Raw genomic sequence first — 21,831 nt, 5'->3', positions numbered from 1 at the left:
TAGATCCGTGTGAGAATGGAAAGGTCTGTTTTACAAGGGGGCGGGATTCCCGTCACAGAGTTCGATCAGGAGCTGGATAACCAATTGGAGAGGGCTGTACCGGGGACTGCGTACACAGTTCCCTCCAAGTCTAGAGTTCCATGATGCCATCTTCCTAAAAAGACTTTTTTTTAAAGACAGTTATGAGGTCATCAGAGAACCACTAATATAGTGCCAAGGCACAAGCAAGCTTTAGTCACTTTGTATATGGAAAGAAAAGAATTATTGAATTAGCGGATAAAAATGCGTGCAGGGTAGGTAACTCCATTAAGTTTACTAGCAACGCATTCATAGGAAGATATAACTGAATTATAGTTCTGAATAAGCCACCTCTTGAAACATACTGGAAAAAAAAATAATAAACAACTGTGCCGTTACCTGAATTATTACAACTTTTATTTTTAGAGCTATTGATGCATTTTATAACGTAAAAATGACTGGTTCCAAGGCAAGTCCTCCTTTTCTCAAAAGAAGCAGAAGCATCCAAGTAAAATCATTTTGCTGCTGTATTGTTCTCAGAATGAGTCAGTGGAGTTTGATGGGCCACCTGCTTATCTCCATGGTGATTTTGCGAGAGAGAAAAAAAAAAATTCACGTTTTTAAAACCGTTGTCTCAAGTGTCAAAAACACTCAGGGAAGAAACTAAAGCCTACCTGCTAGCTTGTGGTTTTGGAGAAGCCAGTGCAGCACACACAGCAACATGAATCACTCAGGAGCCAGCAAGAACAGCTTTTTACTCTATAGAACCAGACACTACCCAGGATCAGGAAAGAGGTGACACTTTCCTCTGCCTACTGATGACAAGCAGTGTCACAATCTGGCATGTGAAGTAGCCAACAAGTCCAGGAACCCGGCTAGAAAAATAGGACACCCCTAAAGGAGCACTGGAGAACTCCACCATGCCCCAACATGACCCTGAGAGCAGGCATGGCTCTGGGATGGCTCGTGTGTCATAAGCACCGTGGGGCAGTATTAAAGAATCCACCAAGACGGGTTAGGCAAGACAGGCTCAGAGAAACAGGAGTCACCGGCACAAAAGCAAGGAAGGCACAGCTACCTTCAGTTTGTCAGGATGTGGCTCAAAAAGGAGACCGAAGCCTCCACTCAGCAGATTATACCAGGATGTGTGAATGACAGCGGGTGGGCTGCAAAGACTTCAAAGACCCAGCACAGCGCTGGCTGACATTAAAGCAATGACACCTACACATGCGTGCAACTGCCATCAGCCCTACCCAATTCACAGGTAGAACAAGAACGATGAGAGGACGGATTGCACAGCTGCTTCAAGAACCTTCTGACACCATAAATAAAAACCACCCAGTGCAGGAAGAGCCTCGCAATGCAATGCTTGTGCCACCACATGCTACCACCACTAACCACAAACATGAAATCAGACCCTTAGATCTGCTGGGGTATCTGTGGCCACTGCTGAGCAACGTGCAATGGGCCTGGACATGATAATAAGAAAACTCCAGAGATTTCAAGACCACGCCAGCATGTTAAAAGCTCAGCTTCCAAAATCTGAACAGCTTGATCTTATTCCCAGTCACACACCAGATGCAAATTCAAGTAACATTTTCTTAGCATCTACTTTAGAGCAAGTGCTTTAATTTTCCCCTCTGAAAGATGTCCCTGCAGTGTGGAGCACCTCAAGAGTCAAAAGAACACAATGATGACATAAAGACTGTTATCATCAACTCTGATTATGGAGTGAAAAGTCCCAGCAATAGAATGATCAATCCCAAACTTTAATCCATACAGTTCTTAGCTGTCTAAAACCCATAGAAATGAGGAACAGGTTAAGACACTAATAGTTATGTTTACTGAATTTCTAAAGAATACTAAGAGAAAAGAAGATGGAAGAAGTAGATGGAATTTAGGATAAACTCCTAATACTCTTTCCAAAAGAATAAAAAAAGTGTACGCAAACCTACATATTTTGACACATATGGATCTGCTCACTCTTTTCTAAGATGCAAGGAGGTTTTCAGTCCTTTGTCCCAGAGTTCCCTATCTTAGTAAATGGTGCCATTGTTTTGGGCTCAGGGCCCAAAACTTTAGTCATTCTCCACTTCTTTAACACTCCACATCCTATCCATCAGTAAATCTATTAGATCTACCTTCAAACTACTGATATATCCTGAATCTGACCACATCTAATCACCTCCATTGATACCCAGTAGTCCAAGTCACTATCATCTTTCTTTGTTTCAACTTCTACCCCCAAGATGAAATCAGAATCTCTAGGGGCGGAACCCAAGGATCAGCTAGTTTAAAGCCCCTCAGAAGATTCCAGGCTTGGTCTACTCTCTAGTCAACAGGCAGATGATTTATGGGTAGATATTACTACTATTTTGGAAAAGAAAAACAGGAGTCTTAGAGAGGTTATGTGACTTGCCGAAGGCCACACAGCTCAGAAGACCCAAAAGTCAGGTATCACTCCAGGCCTATTGGTAGTCCCAAGTGCCTTATTTCATTTTCTCTCTGGTCAATTATTTACAGAGCAGTAGCTTAAGATACTGAGGAAAGTGGGACAGCATTAAGTGAGTTATAGTCTCAAGTTTTGTTACTGTGTCACACAACAAATGGACTCTACTCTTTAAGTGGCTACTATATCATGTAGTCTGGTACCAAATAGACTAAAGACACATGAAGTATAAACAGTAAAGATGGTGATTCTATTAGCTTGTGTCAGTAGAATTTAAAAAGAAAGACAATTCCAGCTGAGTATATGGAAGCATGTCTGAAATCTTACAAAGAAAACTATTAATTCAGACTGAAGACCTTGGTACATATTCAGACTTAGTTAAAATTAAACCATAGAAAAATAGTTCACTCATCAACCATAAGGATAAATTCCACAGAGAAAGTCACTTAATAAGATCAAGGGGGATTCAGCTGGGTACCTGGGGCCTTCTTCCTTCTTTGCTAATTATATTCACTTGGAAGTCAACAAAAGGCCAATTCATGTAATGATTCTTTCATTGAACTTTAAACAAAAACACACGAATAAGCCGCCATCTGGGGCTAAACTAAGCCAGTGATTCAGAACTCCAACGCCCTCCCCCCAATCAAATCCTGGCTTTCTAAAACAGATGTCCATCTGTAGAGTACAAGTAACATTGTCACCTAAAAAAGTAAAGTCTAAATGCAGAAATGATAAAGATAGAAAAGAATATAAAATAAACAATCCCACAAAGTTTGGACACAATACACTTGATCTAAAGGACCGTGGAGCTTGTTTTCTACTCCTCAAAGTTTGAAATAATCATCACAACCTGAAGCAGACCCAGCACCTATCCATGAGGACACAGAGAAATCACACTGGCTGATTTGGGGCTCATGGTAAGTTTTTGTTTTCTGTACATTAACCTGTAAAAGACCTATCAACATCATGATGAGATAAATTAATAATTGTAAACTAAAGAAAATAAACCCCTTGAAAATAACATAGCCACTTTTTTTTTTTCAGAGACTTTTACCAAGTTGTTAAGGTATTTCTTCCAGGTGCAAATAACTATACATATGTAGATTACAAACATAGGATGTGTAAAGAGATTAATTACAAAAGTAAGTAGGTTAGCAAAAACTAGAAAAGACACTGCAGAGAGGCTCATATTCATCAAACTCCCAGAGTAGATATAGCACCAGCTAAAATTAAACTCAATGTGTTTACTCTTCATTTGGTTGTACTGAACTGAATGTTTAATTCAGAATTTTAAAGTCTTCAAAACTGAATAACTGAGTGTCAACGTATGAACTTTATCATTTCTGAGGGGAAATTTAGAGAAGTGTAATTAGACCCATTAAGTAACTGGGCAATAGACAAAAAATCTACCAAAAAAATATCCATACGCTCTTGGTTTCTTGGCTGGCAATCTACATGACTTTATACAATCTATTCCTCCTCCTCTCTGCAAACAAGGAAATTCAAGGATCTACACCAGTGTTTTTCCACACTACTGCACATCAGAATTACCTGGAAGATACAATATCAGTGCTTGGTCCATATGCCCAATGGACCAGACTGACTGATTCCATTGTTCTGGGATGGGTCCAGGCATCAGTACTGTTTAGACAATTCTCATTTGATTCACTGTGTAGCCAGGGTTGAACACCACTGATGTACACATGACTATAAAACTATCCACATCACACAAGCCTTCCACTGCCCTGACCACAGTGGACATACTCTGCATTAAAGATGGCAGAGTCATTCTTCCTCACGTCATTTCTCTAACCCTGACTCACAAAGGTAGGGGAAAAAAGTTATGAAAGTCGAGTGAGTCCACTTGAGAACATTCATCACACCATTCTGGCATTAATGGTGGACTGAATCCCACTTAAGCTTAAGGTATAAAACGGCACATCAAATTTGGGTAAAATCTGTAGAGAGAGATCTGTTTCATTTCTTTGGTCAGGGATAGGAGGACATGGTCTGATTTTAAAAGTAGAGTGAGATAGACGAGAAGGGGCTGGAAAGGGTCAACTAGTCACAGCCATCAGGATGACAATATGGCAGCAGAGCAAGGGATCCAGGAAAATGGTCATGGAATCAGAACCAAAGAACTCCAACATGGGGCAACGAGCGTGTCCAGAGGAGCTGGCCAAGGGCAACAACGGGGAAAGTGAAAGCAAATGATATTCAGAGCCCTCGGCAGCCTGGTTTGGCAGTGAAACTCCTCACAAGTGCAGAGCCCTGGAGTCCAAGCTAGCATCAGGGACCCGGGTCTCTTCTCTCAGAGCAAGGCAGGGCCCCCAGTTCCGGAGCTCTAAGTTGCTATAACAAGCATTCAGAGTCACGGAAATGGTGACAGGGTGGTTCAAGTCACAATCCTTAAACTGCTAAGTCATAGTTCCTTAAGGGTCTCCTACTGCTAAGGTTTTCAGGGCTGGGGCAGGGCTACCTCTACATGGGGGTGAGGGAGGGAAAAGGGGAAAAGATGGGCTGCAGATGCTAGAAGGAGATTTCCTCTAAACCAAGTTAGCTTTACTTTAAGACCAGAGTTAGCCACAGTGACCTACACCAATTACAGAAGCTCAACTATTCTAAACTGGTATCAGAACAAACGATCTTTCTGATTCACCCCTGCAAACCAGTTTGCTTGCTTTACTCATGAAGGCCAATATTGTATTATAATTAGGTCTGACCCACTGAACTGCTTTCCTGGTCCAGAGCCTAGATTGCCTTTGGCTTTCTTAGCAACAGTCTCCGCCTAAATTGTCACCTGACTAACCCAGTCCCATGAAGTACAACCTCAAATGGATCAAGATAAGTCATTTTCAAAGATGGCTTAAGCAAAACAACAGAGGCTCAATTCAAAACAACTACTTCCCTTTGCTCATTCAATGTGTCAATGACCCATGAAGCCAAGTTCTTCAGTCCTCTTAGATTAACAAGATTGATGGCAATGATGTATATAAAAGCATAGTACCCGAAGTTACTATCCTATGTACACACATCTTATGTTAACATTTAAATGAAAACTAATAGGAAGGTAGGGCAGAATGGTTTTATCAAATCTATTTAAAAAGAATTGGACCAAAACAACAGGCTTCAAAAGATGCCACAATGAACTTACATAAAACCTCTAAATTGCCATGAGGGCTGGGTCAAAAGCAGTATTATCTAAACACTAACACATTTTGTGCGGTTTTATGAGGACACTGGAGAAGGTCTTCTGTTGGAAAGAAGTAAGTTAAAGGCTTAAATCTCTACTTAAGAGAGAAGTATATCTACACATGTACTTTTAATAAGGTTACTTTGAGCCTCATTTCCATTATAAAATGTTATATTCTAAAAAACTCTAGTAAATCCTTACATGTAAGCCCAAGCTAGAAGTATAACCTACAGCTGTGCTGTCCAGTAAGCAGCCGCTAGCCACATGTGTCAAGTGAGCATGTGAAATGGGACTAGTGTAAAGTGAGATGTATTGTAAATATAAAATATACAGCAGATTTAGAAAACAGTACAAAAAGAGAAGAATGCAAACTATTTCATTATTAATTTTTATATCAGTAACATGATGAAATTGTATTCTGGATATATGAAGTTAAAGAAAATATATTATTAAAATTAATTTCACCTATTTATTTTTACAACGTAGCTAGAGAATATTTAAAAGTACATATGTGTCTAGTGCTTATGGCTCACATTTTATTTCTCTCAGTGCTGATCTAAGACATGAATACCAATTTGATAAGAAGTAGATTTTACAGAACAATTCATTAATCCCAGCTGGTCTAAATTCTGACCCCTAACCCTAGCAAAAAGGATAAAAAAAGAGCAATATCTTGACTATTATGTAAGGGCTACGTGAAACCTTAGAAGTAGTAAGTTGGAACCCGAGTCCACAAAACTTCAGCACATAAAAATAAACAAACCTCGCTGAAAAAAGTAGTGTAACCAAAATATACCTGGTAAGTCTAATTAATTGAAAATCTTGTTTAAAAATACTTTGCTTTATGATATATAATTTTAAAACCTACAGAGATGAAAATTAACTGAAAAACTATTTAAAATAAAAGAATTCAGACTGATGGTCAGTTTCAAAATCAACAGCTTCTACCTTACATGTGCTAACAGTCACAAGTAAGAACATATAATTTTAGAAAGGACCCCATTCACAATATCTTCATAAAATATAAATCATCTAGGAATAAATCATTAAAATGCACAGGATTTATTTTAAAAAACTCTCCCCAGCACATAAAAGAAAAACCAATAAATGGAGAAAAAAACTAAGCTTAAACAAGTTAGTATACGAAAGATGTCAATTCTCTCAATATAAATTTATAAAATTAATGTGATACCAATAAATATCCCAACACATTTACTTTATTCAATGATGCACTCATTGGTTTAAATGGAAAAATAAGCATGAAAATAGCCCCCCAAAATTAGAGGAAAGAGCAGTGATAGGACAGTTATGAGGACAATTTTTATTAATTGCAATAAAGGAATTTGATACTAGGGGCCAAAACAGACCAAAATAGAGAGGAAAGGTAAAGAAAAGGGGAGGGAGTTACTGACTCCAGTCCAGAGACTGACTCAACTATATATGTAAATTTAGCACATAAAAGAAACACCTCAAACCAGTGAGGGGCGAACAGATTATAAAATATATGGTTATCATGTCAGATAATTGAGAAAAAATAAAATTAGACCCCTACCTTACATCCATAACAAGATAAATCCCACAGGAATTACACATGTAACTGTTTAAAGTGAAACCTAAAAGTACTAGAAGAAGAAAATATAAGTGAAAAATTATCATTATCTTGACACGAGAAATATGACACTAAACCAGAAATTTTAAGAAAGAAACTGAAAGACTATACTTTATAAAAAGTAACTATGGGGCTTCCCTAGTGTGCAGTGGTTGAGAGTCCGCCTGCCGATGCAGGGGACACGGGTTCGTGCCCCGGTCTGGGAAGATCCCATAAGCCGCGGAGCGGCTGGGCCCATGAGCCATGGCCGCTGAGCCTGCGCGTCCGGAGCCTGTGCTCCGCAACGGGAGAGGCCACAACAGTGAGAGGCCCGCGTACCACAAAAAAAAAAAAAAAAAAAAAGTAACTATATACATGAGAAAATACCAAAAAAAAGTTAAAAGATAAACTATGAACAGTGAAAAGTGTTAATGTCTTTAACATATGATAAGCTCTTAAAATTCAATACAAGATAATCTTCATAAAGGAATGTACAATGAATAAACATTCAGAAAAAAATAGAAATAATTATTAAACTAATCAAAATGCATTCAACCTTATAAGTACAGCAATGTAAACTTAAAGAGTTTTTTTTTTTCTTTTTTTTTGCATTGCATATTCATAAGGATAAAGAAGACTATCCGGTGGTGGAGAAGGGGTAAAGGAATAGGCACTCTTGTTCATTTTTAGTGAGGCTGTAAACTTGAATAATCTTTCTTGCATTTTTTTTGCCCTCATTATAAAAAAAAGGTACATACTTTTGCCCCAGAAATCCCTTTTCTCAAAGATTTTCACAAAGAAATAATCAGAAAAGTGTACAACGATGTATAAAGGTGCTTATTCAAGAGTGTTTTTTTTTTAAAACAACTTTAAAGGACCTAAATACCCACCCACAGAGGATTCCTTAGTAAATTATTATACAATAACATGTATAATGCTAAGCTGCCATAAAATTCATGATCCATGCATTCAACAAATAACTACTGAGGCCCTACTAAGTGCCAGGCAGTGCTCTAGGCACTGAGGCTATGAGTAGTGACGGTAGACAAAAAAATTCCTTCCCATGGAGAAGGTGGTCAAAAGTACAATACAAACTTCCAGTTATAAGATAAATAAGTTCTGAAGATGTAATGCACAGCATGGTGACTACAGTTAACAAGACTGTATTATATATTTGAAGTTGCTAAGAGAGTAGATTTTAAAAGTTCTTATCACTAGGAAAGACAGCTGTAACTATGTGAGGTGATGAATATTAACTAATCTTATTGTGGTAATCATTTTGAAATACTATATATACAAATATCAAATCATGTTGTACACCTTAAACTAATATGATTATGTATCAATTATATCTCAATAAAATTAGAAAAAATAAAATTAAAAATCCCATCCTTTGTGGAGTTTACATAAACTATATTTGACAGGCAAGGATGTGGGGAAAAAGTTTAAAAGTAATGTGGAGTCTGATCTGATTTTTCTTAACAAATAAATATATTTCTCCTCTCCTGGAAAATAGTTGGAATGGATTAAATGTTAACATATATATTAAATGACTGTATTTGGATGGCATAGTTTGGGGTGATTTTCACTGTCCTCTTGACACCTTTTTGCCACATGAGTTTTCTTCAATGAGCAGGTGTTACTTCTACAATCAAGAGAACAAATTTAAGCTCTTCTATTAAAAACAAAGAGTTACCTGTTCATCTGACAAACATGGAGGGCGACTATATGGCAAGCAAAGCCTTAAGTGCAGAGAATACAGCAGTGAACAGATCACAAGAAAATCGCTCCCTTTGTGGTACTCAGGTTCCGGTAGGAAGATATCAAGTAGGTCTGATTATAACGCATCTGTAGGACATCTCATCTCTAGGTCATAAAATTCATTTAAGTCAACCAATATCTGAGCTCCTACTATGCCCCAGGCAATGTCCTCAGTATATCAGTAAACAAAACAGACAAAAATCTCTGCCTTTAGGGAGCTTACTACCCAGAGGATAAGAGAACTGAAAGATGTGGGTTCCAGTGAGGAGTAAAGAATGAAACTGTTGGGCTTCCCTGGTGGCGCAGTGGTTGAGAGTCCGCCTGCCGATGCAGGGGATGCTGGTTCGTGCCCGGTCTGGGAAGATCCCACATACCGCAGAGCGGCTGGGCCCGTGAGCCATGGCCGCTGAGCCTGCGCGCCTGGAGCCTGTGCTCCGCAACAAGAGAGGCCGCGACAGTGAGAGGCTCGCGTACCGCAAAGAAGAAAAATGAAACTGTTGCCTTTACTCACATTCTAGTGAAACTATGTGAATAGAGACCTAGGTGGCAAATATTTCATGAACTTCAAAAGTACGCTCTGATCTCTGCAAACTTTCCTATGGCTGTAAGGTACGCAAATGATTCAGTTCTCACTGTTTTTGAAATGATATAATGAAAAAAAAAAGAATGATGCACTATAGACTAGAAAACCTAAAATAATTTAGTTCTGCCACACTTATTATCTCCAGGATTACACTAAGCAAAATTACATGTATTGGGAATTCTCAAATATTGATCACATGAAGCATCACTATGTTCACACACCCTCTCTGGGAAAGAGTGTCATGTCAGTTGTAAATCTTTTAACTCATTTCCATGGTTACTTTGGGGCATCCTTCATTTACCACACCTTTTTGTCCCACCGTTCAATTAGCTGGCACGCAGCAGATGCATAATACGTGCTTGCTAAAGGAACAAAGGATCTTAGTCATCTTTTACTTGGACAAGTGAAACAGCCTTCTAAAGGTTTCCTTTTAACAATTCTTGCAGAAATCATCTCCATGCTCCTTTTGTTATCTTTTAAGTAAAGGAAATGTAGTATTCTTTATAATTACAAACATTTTAAAGGTGCCGTTTACACAGACCAGGCTAGGAAAACAGTCCCTAGGACGATTCCTAGATTTATCACTTAGCACATGTTTTACATAATCAAATGAATGTCTTACATTTTAGCATAATATTCAACAGAAGAAAATGCAAACCATTGGATAGGTATGTGTTTTTTTTGTGTGCATTTCCTTAGTTTCAAATAATGGTCCTAATTTTGTAAATTATGAGCTGTAGAACACCTCTTTTATTCAAGCAAGAGCCTTTGACAATCTGATGGTGACGGTACCTGTCAGTTGCCAACCCAATAACCATTTTCCCTTTTTCTTTTAGGAATAAAACACTGAGTAATGTGCCAGATAGAAAACTCCATTTCCCAGCTTCCCTTGCAGAAGGGAGCCAATGCAAAATAAGCATTAGCCTTTGTGCGGTACCTTGAAGAAAACCCTTTGGTCTCACACCCTTCCTTTCTCTTCCTTCCTGGGACTCCTACACAATGGCTGGAACCCGGTAACCAGGTTATGACTTTATGGAAGTTATATACTCAGGATGATGAGGCAGAAAGACGTAAGGAGCCCATGTCCCTTATGACTTTATGTAGTAGACATAGCTCACCTGGACTGCCTTCATGTTAGTTTTACAAGACTGAGAAAAATTCTGTTTTGCGTAAACTGTTATTTCAGTCCCTGTTTCTAGGATTCCTAATGCTGAATTCAGAGACTTAGTTGATTTAGCTGGAGTAGAAAGTGAAGAGACCTGTAATTCTTAGCCTTCTGCTTTATCTAGTCTTGCGTTCTGGCAAATTTATCTACTATCAGGGTTTCAATGATTATCTCTGAACTTGAGATTCCCATTTGATTTTACCCATATCTAACCTCTGAATTTCAAAGTATCCTCAAAACATGTCCATTTGGATGTCCCCCAATCACTTCAAAATTTGAATGTATATCTTCTCGTACTGTACTGACCCTCTTTCTCAATTTCCTTATCTTTTAATAGATCTTCCCAATCAATCAGGTTCAAGACTATAAAGCACAGTTCCTGAAAATGTTTCACCTGCACCAGAATATTCTGGGCAGCTCATTAAGAATGCAGTCCCATGGCAGATCTACTCAACAGAATCGTCATGAGGCAGCCCAAGAAACCGCAGTTTTTTTTTTTGTTTTTTTTTTTTGCGGTACGCGGAGCACTGGCTCCGAACGCACAGGCTCAGCGGTCACGGCCCACGGGGCCAGCCGCTCCGCGGCATGTGGGATCCTCCCGGACCGGGGCACGAACCCACGTTCCCTGCATCGGGAGGCAGACTCCCAACCACTACGCCACCAGGGAAGCCCCAGAAACCGCAGTTTTAATGGGATACCTGGGATCTTGTAAACATTAAAATTTGAAATTACTGCTTCAGAATCTCCTGCGGTATATTCACTATATCACTATGTCCTATGATGTGACCTTTGTCACCTCATTTCCTACTCTTCTCCCCCTCCCTGTTCCTTTAACACTCCTCTCTCCTGTCTTGGGGTCTGTCTGGAACATTCTTTCCCCAGATTCCCACCAAGCTTCTTTCACCTCCTCCACCTCAACTTTTCAATGAAGGCTAGCCTAACCAACCTATTTAAACTTGCAATTCATCCACCAACCTTATGTATCTTACCTTTTCTTTATTTTTCCCACAGCACTTACCACATAACAAAATCTATAATTTGCTAATTTTTTGTGTTTTCTTTGTCTCTTGCCTCACTAGAATGATAGCACTTCCAGGGCAGGGCTTTTTCTATTGTTCGTTCACTGATGTATCTCAAGTACCTGGAACGGTACTTGCAGGAGTTCAACAGATATCTGTTGAACACGTTAATGATTTACTGAGAAATATCTCTAATTCCTCCCTTCCCAGTGTCACTGCTCCACTCCAATACTAATCCTGGCCTTTGTCATTTTTAGACTTTTTTTTAAAAAACAACAGAGTGTATTTACAGTGTCATTTCCTCCAAACCATCCAACATACTTCCAGGCTTATCTCTCTAAGACACTGTTTGGGGATGTCACTCCCCTATAATGATTTGGCTCCTAACTGGCCCTGTTAGAAGTATTATACATTGGCCTCATGCTTGCATGAGAATTGAATTAGATGAACTCTAAGATCCTTTTCAGATACTTGATTCAAAATCCGAATGACTCATATTGGCATTTAAAATGCTCTGTAATCTAGAAGTATTTACTTATCCAAATTTACATCCTATTCCTTCCAAGTTTTCCTTTGTTCCTGGCCAGTTTCTTTAAGAACTCTCAAATAAGCCACGGTCATGTTCACTTGCTTTTTCAATTGGTTACTCTCTACCCTCAATGCCCTCCTGACTACTGAAATAGATGGCATTATCTTGGAAGCTTGGTACTCAGACTGTGACCTGCAGGCCAGCAACACCCAGCGTTACCCGTGAGCTTGTCAGAAATGCAACTCCAGCCCTACCCATTTAGAAGCTGCATCTAACAAGATCCCCAGGTGATTTGTGGGCATCTTAAAGTTTGAAAAGCACTGCGTGAGCACTCATTTCAAATCATTTCTCAATGGAATGTTTGCTCGGCAGACCTCGTGTTCTTATGTCTGATCTGCCACAGCTCTTTGTTACCCACAGCAGGCACGCTGTTTAATTAATAACATCCCCTGTTAGACTATTTATTTCTTTTTTTAAAAAAATAAATGTATTTATTTATTTATTTTTGGCTGCATTGGGTCTTCGTTGCTGTGCACAGGCTTTCTCTAGTTGTGGTGAGTGGGGGCTACTCTTCATTGTGGTGCGCGGGCTTCTCATTGCGGTGGCTTCTCTCATTGTGGAGCACAGGCTCTACAGTGCAGGTTCAGTAGTTGTGGCGCACAGGCTCAGTAGTTGTGGTGCACGGGCTTAGTTGCTCCACAGCATGTGGGATCTTCCCGGACCAGGGCTCAAACCCATGTCCCCTGCATTGGCAGGCAGATTCTTAATCACTGCACCACCAGGGAAGTCCCAGACTGTTTATTTCTTATTTCATGGAAGTTCTTTCCCCTCAATTTGGTTATAAATAGCTTGCACACAGAACAGCCATGCATCTGGCCAATCTGAATGCAGGGAACAGAAGCCCATTCAAGTCACTTCAAGGAAAAAAAAGAGCCTGTTCTAAGGCTACTTGGGAACTGGGACTAAAAGAGTCAGGAGGGAGGTGCTCCAGGGACTGGCCACCCTCTCTCAGCATGTGTCTCTCTGCCTCATTCTCTCCATCCAGTTCATTTTCTCTCCTATCTTCCTCTCTTCACGCAGTTTCTGTTTCCTCATACTAGCAGCATTCGCACAACCTATTACAGCCAGCCATTCTCTCCTCTACCAGCCTATTCTCCTCTGCCCCTTTCTGCTTCAACCTTCACTCTAAGCCTCTAAGCTTAACTCTTCCCGTGGGAGAGCTGATCACCACAAAGCATCTTTCTGAGCCAAAACACAAGCTTACAAGTGTTTGAGCCACCTATGGATTCTCTGCACTTGGGTCAGGAGCCTGCCGCGGTCCAACCAACTGAAGCCAAGGACGCTGCTGTTCAGAACAAGGCCTTTAGGCAGCAGGAGCTGTCAAAAGAGACTATTCCTTAGGAAAGAAAAGTGTGGGCAAGGCAGGCAATGAGCCACATCGCCAGCCCACAGGGTCATTATTGATTCTGTCCTCACCACAGTCCAGAGCAAAATGCTGGGCACATAATAAACTGAACCAACCAACACGGGGGGTAAGGGTCATTCACTAAGTGCCACTATGCCCCTGACACTGTCCTGGATGCACAGGGAATACAAAGATTAAATAAGAACCAGTCACTGTTTTCCAACGCTGTTAATTCAAATGTGTCACTGAACTAGCTACTTGACCTTTGACATGTACCTCAACCACTTGGGCCACAGTTTCCTCAACTATCAGATGGGATCATCTTCACCAATCTCCAGGAGCACTTTAAGGTCCTATAAGGTAATCTTTGTAAAAATGCTTTGAAAAATATACATGCCAATCAAAAACAATACTGTAGCCTCTCGGTACTTAATGAAATCCTCTCATACGGCATAGGTTTTACATTATTTTCTGGTCCTTTCTCTTTTCCCATTTCCCATGATATAGAATCCATCAACTGCTATTATTTGAAAGAACAATCCCAGTATTACCACTATACTTTCATTACCTGAATGGCTCACTCAAATGATGATTAAGAAAATTCATTCACGATTGTCAAAAAGACAACAAACAACAAGTGCTAGTGAGGATGCAGAGAAAAGGGAACCCTCATGAATTGCTGGTGGAAATGTAAATTGGTGCAGCCACTATGATAAACAGTGTGGAGGTTCCTCAAAAAATTAAATATAGAGCTATCATATGATCCAGCAATTTCACTCCTGGGTATTTATCCAAAGAAAACAAAAACACTAATTAGAAAAATATATGTATCACTATGTTCATTGCAGCATTATTTATAATAGCCAAGATTAGGAAGCAACCTAAATGCCATCAGTAGATGAATGAATAAAGAAGATGCAGTGTGTGTGTGTATGTATACATATAATGGAATATTACTCAGCCATAAAAAAGAATGAAATCTTGCCATTTGCGACAACATGGATGGACCTAGACAGTATTATGCCAAGTGAAATAAGTCAGAAAAAGACAAATGATGAATGATTTCATTTCCATGTGGAATCTATAAAACAAGTGAACAAACATAACAGAAACAGCATCATAAATACACAGAACAAACAGGTGGTTGCCAGTGGGAATTGGAGTAGGGGGTAGAGACACAGGTGAGGAAGATTAAAAGGTACAAACTTTCAGGTGCAAAATATGAGTCATGCTTATGAGATGTACAGTGTGGGGAATATAGTCAATAATTATGCAATATCTTTGCATGGTGACAGATGGTAACTAGACATTGTGGTGATCATCTTGAAATGCATAGAAATATCGAATCACTATGTTGTGTAACATAAATTAACATACTATTGTAGGTCAATTATACTTCAAAAACAAACAAACCAACCAACTCAGAAAAAGAGATCAGATTGGGGGTTATCAGAGGTGGGGTATGGGGGGAGGGGAAATCAGAGGAAGGCAGTCAAAAGGTACAAACTTCCAGTTATAAGATAAATAAGTACTAGGGATGTAATGTACAACATGATAAATATAATTCTTTATACATGAAAGTTGTATGTTATATATAAAATTTGTTAAGAAAGTAAATCCCAAGAGTTCTCATCACAAGGAAATTTTTTTCTGTTTCTTTAATTTTGTATCTATATGAGTTGATGAATGTTCACTAAATTCATCGTGGTAATCATTTCATGATGTATGTAAGTCAAATCATTATGCTGTACACCTTAAACTTATACAGTGCCATATGTCAAATATAGCTCCATAAAACTGGAAGAAATAAATAAGAAAAAAAAGAAAATGCACTTCACTCAGAAGTGTAAAAAAACGAATGTACACATTTTTACTGTGTACATTTAAAGACAGCACTATCATTTATTCAATGTGCATCTATAAGGTGCCCTGTATATTTTTTCATTATATTACAAATGACAATAAGAATGTACTAAATCCCTAAGTAGGACACAGGTTAGTTTTGACTCTTGTGTGGCCTTCTCCCCAGAGCAGTTTCACTGAGTACTTCCTAAGTGCTGTAATCCGAAAATCATAGCTACTAGAGCTCAGAGCCCCCATTTTTAACATGGGGGCTCTGAAGAGGAAAAATAATAAAATGGCCTGTCTCAAACCCCTATAATCCAATTCTCTAAAATCTGTATCTTTTTTCCTAACATCACTTTACCACTTGCCAAACATTAAAGGGGGGAGGGGGCGGGGGTAAAGGATGGACACCAGTGAGTGATGTTGTGAGAACATGAGCCACCCTTTATAGGATTCAAGTATGGGTTTATGTGACACAAAAACAAAACAAAGCTCCAGATATGCACTGTTTTGGCTTCGCTATGAACAAAATGAAAACATATTTACCAACTGACTGCCACATGCTAGGCCGGATGCTGAGGGCTCATCAGAGGATGAAGACAGCGTAGGCCCTCCAAAAGCTTACTGGCCTTTACCCTCGGGCATCTGTTGCTCATTGCTCACAAGTGTAGCCATTCAACATCTGGCCCCGGGTGGAGCAAAGAAAACAGCTTCCACCTTGCTAAAAAGTCCGCTCAGCTGGCCAAAAGGCAGGTATCAGGTAAAGGGAAAAACAAAACCTCAGACGGGAGCTGGGTGAGACTCCGCTGCAGGAGGCGGAACTGCAGAGACTGTAATGCACAGCACCGGCTGAGCGCCCAAGCCCAATTAAGGCTCCTCCCGCTCGGAGAGGCGAGGGGCTGTGGATCAAAGGATCCTGCAACCTGGGAAAGGCAGATTCAGTTCCCGGGAAGCCGTGATATGGGGGCTGCAAAAAGGTGGGCGGCTGGCTGGCGCTGTGCTCCCTAGAATGGAGAAGCAGACTGGAGACAGAGTGGTTTGTGCACTAGTGGGGAGGGAGGTGGGCAGGGCGAGAGCGCAGAGACCCAACAGTCACGCTGCAGTGTAAAGCGAGCCTTGGGGATCCCTCCGAGGACACCAATTTCGGGGCTCTGCAGCTGGAAAGGGGTCTGCACTGATGGCGGCGCAGGGAGAAGGGTTCGCAAGCACACACACACACTCACACTCTCTCTCTCACACCGCCTGACCCTCGGCTGGCCCCGAGCCGCCCCCGCGCGCGCTCCGCACCCAGCTTCGTGCTGCGGCAGCTACTCACCCTCCGCGCGGGAGCGGATCTCCGACACGGTCCTCCGCATGGTGGACATCGCGGCGGCCGCCGCAGGTGGCTCTTCGGACCAGACTCTGCACCTGTCACGGCGCCGCGCAGGCGGAGGATCTGGCTTCCCCGCGCCGAGCGCTCAGCAGCCGCGCGGGCCCAGCCGCCCACCCAGGGCAGTGCCGCTGCCGGGCGAGGCCCTCGCACACCGGCGGGAGAAGGAGGAGGTAATGAAGGCAGCGGCGTCCGCAGAGCTGAGCGAGCTCTGCCTGCAGCCACGGAGGGAGCGGCGAGGCAAGGGGCGGAGCTTCGGCGTCTGCGTCCGGGCAGGGATCCTCAGGACGCCCACTCACTCGCACAACCGCAGCGCTGCGGGGAAGGCGGGAGAGGGGCGGGGAGAGACTCCGGAGAGCCTCCTGCGCCCCGCCCTGCTTTGGACCGTACCATCCCTGAGTGGGGAGAGGCAGATGCCGGCCTCTTCCACCACAGGCGCCCTCGTCCCTCCCCGTGGCTTCGGCTCTTCCTGTCTTTTCTCAATGCTTTTCTGCTTCTTCCAAGGCTTGGCCAGAGAGGAAGGGGTACTGTGGCTCCTGCATTCTTGCAAATCCTCTCCCGCCACCCTCTAGTTTTAATAACAATGGAGTCGCCCGTGGCGCGGAAGTGGGGTTGGGTCTGAGTGGGCTGGAGAGCGGCGAAAGGGCCTGGGGCGTCAAGGGCTAGGAGCTGTGGAAGGGCACTGCGTGTTGGCCACCCCCGGATGCAATTCTAGGCTCCATGCACCGCCAACAGCCCTCGCGACCTGAGTCGCACCTGCTCACTCGCCTGGTCCACGAGCAACAGGTTCTGAGGCCGGGGTCCTCGGGCGCTGGTGGCTCCTCCTGCCCCTGGTGCTCATGTGCGTCTGGGGCCGGCCTGCGAGTGGCCGGGTGCATCCAGCTAGTGCGTGTTCTGCAGACTGACAAACCTCTGGACTTGCAGTAAAGTCAACTGTTGGGCCAGGTGCTTCAAATTTTGCTTTTAGTCAAACATGCAGGAAGTTGGGAGCAGTAGTTTTACCTGAAAAGGGGAGAGGGAGCCTAGTATAAAGTCCGTAAATACATTAAATTTTCGTTTGCCCCATATCCTACAAATAAGGGTAACTTCGTTACCTTTTATTTTGTATAAGGAGATCTATGCTAACAAGTTGTCAGAACAAGTACGGTAGTTTTTATTTATCGTTGATTTCATCTTTAAGTTAGGCTGTAAGGTTTTATATATTGAATAGATCGTGGCGAGCCGCTGAAATGGCGAGAAAGGAATAAATTGAGTTGGAAACAATTTGCTGCTTCTCTCATCTTGTGCTCTTCCTCCAGCACTCGGTGGAAGAGGGCTTTACGTGGAGGCGTTTATTGTGAACTTCTTTCAGGTCCTGAAGGGAGAGATCTGGAAAGGTTTGAACAGAGAGATAAGTGATTATTCCCAAGCCTCATGAAAAAATAAAACCTGCTGATAGCATCTTATCTCCATTTGTGGTGTTTCCTCTGTCTCCTGCAGGTAGCGTTTGCTAATCAGAGCCCTGCCCTACATTAATTCTGAGTCAGGTGCTCAGTACATATTTATGAAGAACCCACTCTACTTGGCTCTGATTCGGAGGCTGGGATTAGAACAAAGAAAATGTATTTCCAGCATTCATGAAACATTGCAGGGTAGAGCAGGACTCAAAGGTGTTTATTGCAGTGATGGTCTTGATTTACAAGTATGGTCTTCTAAAAGTAAGAAATGAACACACAGCCTTTTCAGGACAGTCCTCACTGGCCCTTTTTATTCCTTTCCAGGTCCAGGATCTCCTTGTATAAAGCAGACTCCCTCTGGCTTGATGAACATGCATCTGAAAAAAATTAAAAGGGTAAGTACAACAAGGAAATAGTTTTTAAAAATCAGCTCTAAAAGTGAGTGAACAGAAACCAGAGAAAAATGCAGTGCTTTTGTGATTAACATTTTAGATAGAATTTTATATAAAGCCAGAACCAGCTTCTATTCAAAATCAGTGCACAGCAGCATACCAGTATTTGATTAATGAGCAATCACCTTTGTAATTCCTATGGACCCTGAAATGAAGGTCAGTTCTGCTTATTTACAGATAGTAATTAACTGGAGTTCCAGAGATTACCTCTGTTTTCTATAGACCAATCTATTTTATATATGTCTGTGTGTTTCCCATTAACAACCCATCGGCAAAGTTGACAACATACATCATTCATACAGGAAATGAGAAGAGTCTTTCATACAGAGAAGAACATTTCATGATATAGTCCATAGCTCACTGTGTGTCCTTTCCCAAGTTATGCTGTCACTTTATCCATAATGGCAAGAGTATCCTACCTAACTCATTTCTGTTTTGTTTGTTTGTTTTGTTTTCCCCAGTTTTATTTTTTAACATCTTTATTGGAGTATAAGTACTTTACAATGTTGTGTTAGTTTCTGCTGTATAACAAAGTGAATCAGCTATACGTATACATATATCCCCATAATCCCTCCCTCTTGCATCTCCCTCCCACCCTCCCTATCTCACGCCCCCCAACTCATTTCTGAAAAACCATTCATTTCTGATTGTTAGAAAGCACACATGTTTTTATTGGTTCAGAACCCTGATTGAAGTTGAATGTTGTACTAATCTGCATGTGCTTGATTTCAAAGTCCTCTCAGATCTCCTCATCTTCCATTGCACAGTGCGCTAGCCCCTGGCAGGGAGCTCTGGTGCCAGCAACATGACCTTGTCACAGAACCTGTAATACAACTCAAATGTCAGCAAGATCTTTTAAAAACATTCAGGTCCTGCGACTGCACTGTTGATGGACTTAGAAGGAAGCGGGTTATTCAAGAATAACTTTTCCAAGGGCCAGGTTTTATCCTCCACAAAGTATCCATTGAATGCATAACATGTGTGAAGTGCCCAGCCAGAATGCTAAGTTACAAAGACAATGCATTTGTTAAAGTAACCAGCAGTGTAACAAGATGGCTGACACTTAATGCCAAATAGGCCAGCAGCAACACTAGAAGCATTGAGAGAAGGGGAGATTCCAAGAGCTGAGTGATCAACATACTTGAGCTAGGTTTTGAAGTAGGGGTTAAGTCGGTAGAAGTGAAAAGGAAACATCATTCCAGGTAGGAATGCTTAGCATATAGTTAAGTGCTCAATTATGATTTTTTAATGAATGGTTAAGGAAATGGAATGATAGAAGACTATATATGGTTGGGGAGAACCAAGAGACCAATTGGACTACAGGGATCTCACTGAGAATCTGTACACTTTATTTTTATTTTTTATAATTTTATTGAAGTATATTTGATTTACAATGTTGTGTTAATTTCTGCTGTACAACAAAGTGACTCAGTTATACATATATATATTTTTCATATTCTTTTCCATTATGGTTTATCACAGGGTATTGAATATAGTTCCCTGTGCTATACAGTAGGACTTCGCTGTTTATCCATTCTATATATAATAGCTTACATCTGCTAACCCTAAACTCCCAATCCATCTCTCCCCCTGACCCCCTCCCACTTGGCAACCACACCTCTGTCTGTTCTCTATATCTGTGAGTACGTTTCGTAGATCTGTTCATCTGTACACTTAAAATGTGGGAATTGTATGTTATGTGAATTATATCTTAATAAAGCTGTTTAAAAAATTGTCTCTAGAGGTGTGAGCCACAAAAATTATCAAGTCCAGCAAGTCAAAGAGATGTTGAGCATATTCCTGTCTTGGTGGTTTTTCACTTACTAATTACATGATGATGCCTTGAGTTTGTTGTTGTTGTTGGGGACACCGAGAATTAAGAATTGGTCCTTTTTGGGAGGAGCTCATAGTTAACTAGGTGACAGAGGCATGCTCACTAATTTACTAATTTATGATATACCCAGGAGTGCTTTGGGAACTTACATCCTGAAGGTAGTTGGAGATGTACTTGAGAACCCTGCTTCTGATTGAGAAGGAGGAATGCAAAGTTGAATACTATATGACTATAGAATACAGATGCTGGATAATGCTGGCAACTGCATTCTAAATTCTTTTGCAAAAGCACAAAATAATGGGGTAAATTAATCTTAAAGTTTAGATAATTATATCTTTTAGTTTAAAATTGAGGTTAAGATATAACATAAATTCTATCTAGTCGCAAAGCTACCTGGTTATTGTAAGAAAAGATGCTTATTACCTTTGGTGTGTGGTTGGTATATTGATTCAATGGATGGTGAAGATACTGTTATGGTTAAGAGATTATTATGACATCATTATGGTATGGTTAAGATATTATTATGCTGTTGGGCTTGTAAGGCATTTTCCCCAAGTCTTCCCATCTTGATTGCTCTTTTTCTATCACCATCATTTACATGCACACCGCTCCGGTGCACCAGCAAGTTCTTTAGGCTCAGTTTTAAAAATATGTCTTACTTCTATCCACATTTCATCTCCACCTCTACCTTGTACAGGCCCCCATCATCGTTCACCTGCAGTAGCCTCCTAACTGATCTCCCTGCTTTTACTTTTGTCGCCCATTCATGGTTATTATTATTTAAAAACACAAATGAGTTTATTATTTTAGGATGAGTCAATGTCATTATTATTATTTTAAAAAACAAATGAATTTTAATTTCTTTAAAACACAAATGAGTTTATGTCATTTCTTAGGACTTCAGTGGCTTCCGGCGGCACCTGGATTGAAGCCCAAACCCTTTCTGATCTTGCCCTTGCCTGCCTCTCAGGCTCATCTCCTTTTACCCCTTATTTGGTCATTGGGCTCAGATTAGCCCAGCCCACCCCAGCTGATATTGACCCACTTCCCCAATGCTAGCCACCACCACATTGCCTTAGTCTGTTTTTCTCATAGGACTTATCTCTGAAGTTTTCTTGTTTGTTGGTTTACCTGTTTATGATAAATAGGTCTTGGTCTGTTGTCTTACTTATTACAATTTGTCTA

At 41.0% G+C, this 21,831-nt stretch overlaps 2 protein-coding genes across 10 annotated transcripts in view; one reads left to right on the top strand and one right to left on the bottom strand.

Annotated features, from left to right (window-relative positions):
- Positions 1-17,156, bottom strand: part of ATP8A1 (ATPase phospholipid transporting 8A1) — a 236,037-nt gene extending 218,881 nt beyond the window's left edge. For all 5 annotated transcript variants that reach the window (XM_060012624.1, XM_060012626.1, XM_060012628.1 and 2 more), the window contains exon 1: positions 16,871-17,156. In XM_060012624.1, coding sequence (XP_059868607.1) covers positions 16,871-16,919 — 49 coding nt within the window. In that variant the 5' untranslated portion in view covers positions 16,920-17,156. The remainder of the gene's footprint in view (positions 1-16,870) is intronic.
- Positions 17,157-17,568: 412 nt separating this feature from the next.
- GRXCR1 (glutaredoxin and cysteine rich domain containing 1) overlaps positions 17,569-21,831 on the top strand; it is a 305,190-nt gene continuing 300,927 nt past the window's right edge. For all 5 annotated transcript variants that reach the window (XR_009519572.1, XR_009519569.1, XR_009519567.1 and 2 more), the window contains exons 1-2: positions 17,569-17,869; positions 18,685-18,755. The gene's annotated coding sequence lies outside the window, so the exon portion shown is untranslated. The remainder of the gene's footprint in view (positions 17,870-18,684; positions 18,756-21,831) is intronic.

Source organism: Delphinus delphis, chromosome 5, assembly GCF_949987515.2.
Source record: "Delphinus delphis chromosome 5, mDelDel1.2, whole genome shotgun sequence".
Classification (NCBI taxonomy): Eukaryota; Metazoa; Chordata; class Mammalia; order Artiodactyla; family Delphinidae; genus Delphinus; species Delphinus delphis.
The sequence above is the reverse complement of the archived record's forward strand: the minus strand, read 5'-3'. Positions and strand labels throughout refer to the sequence as shown.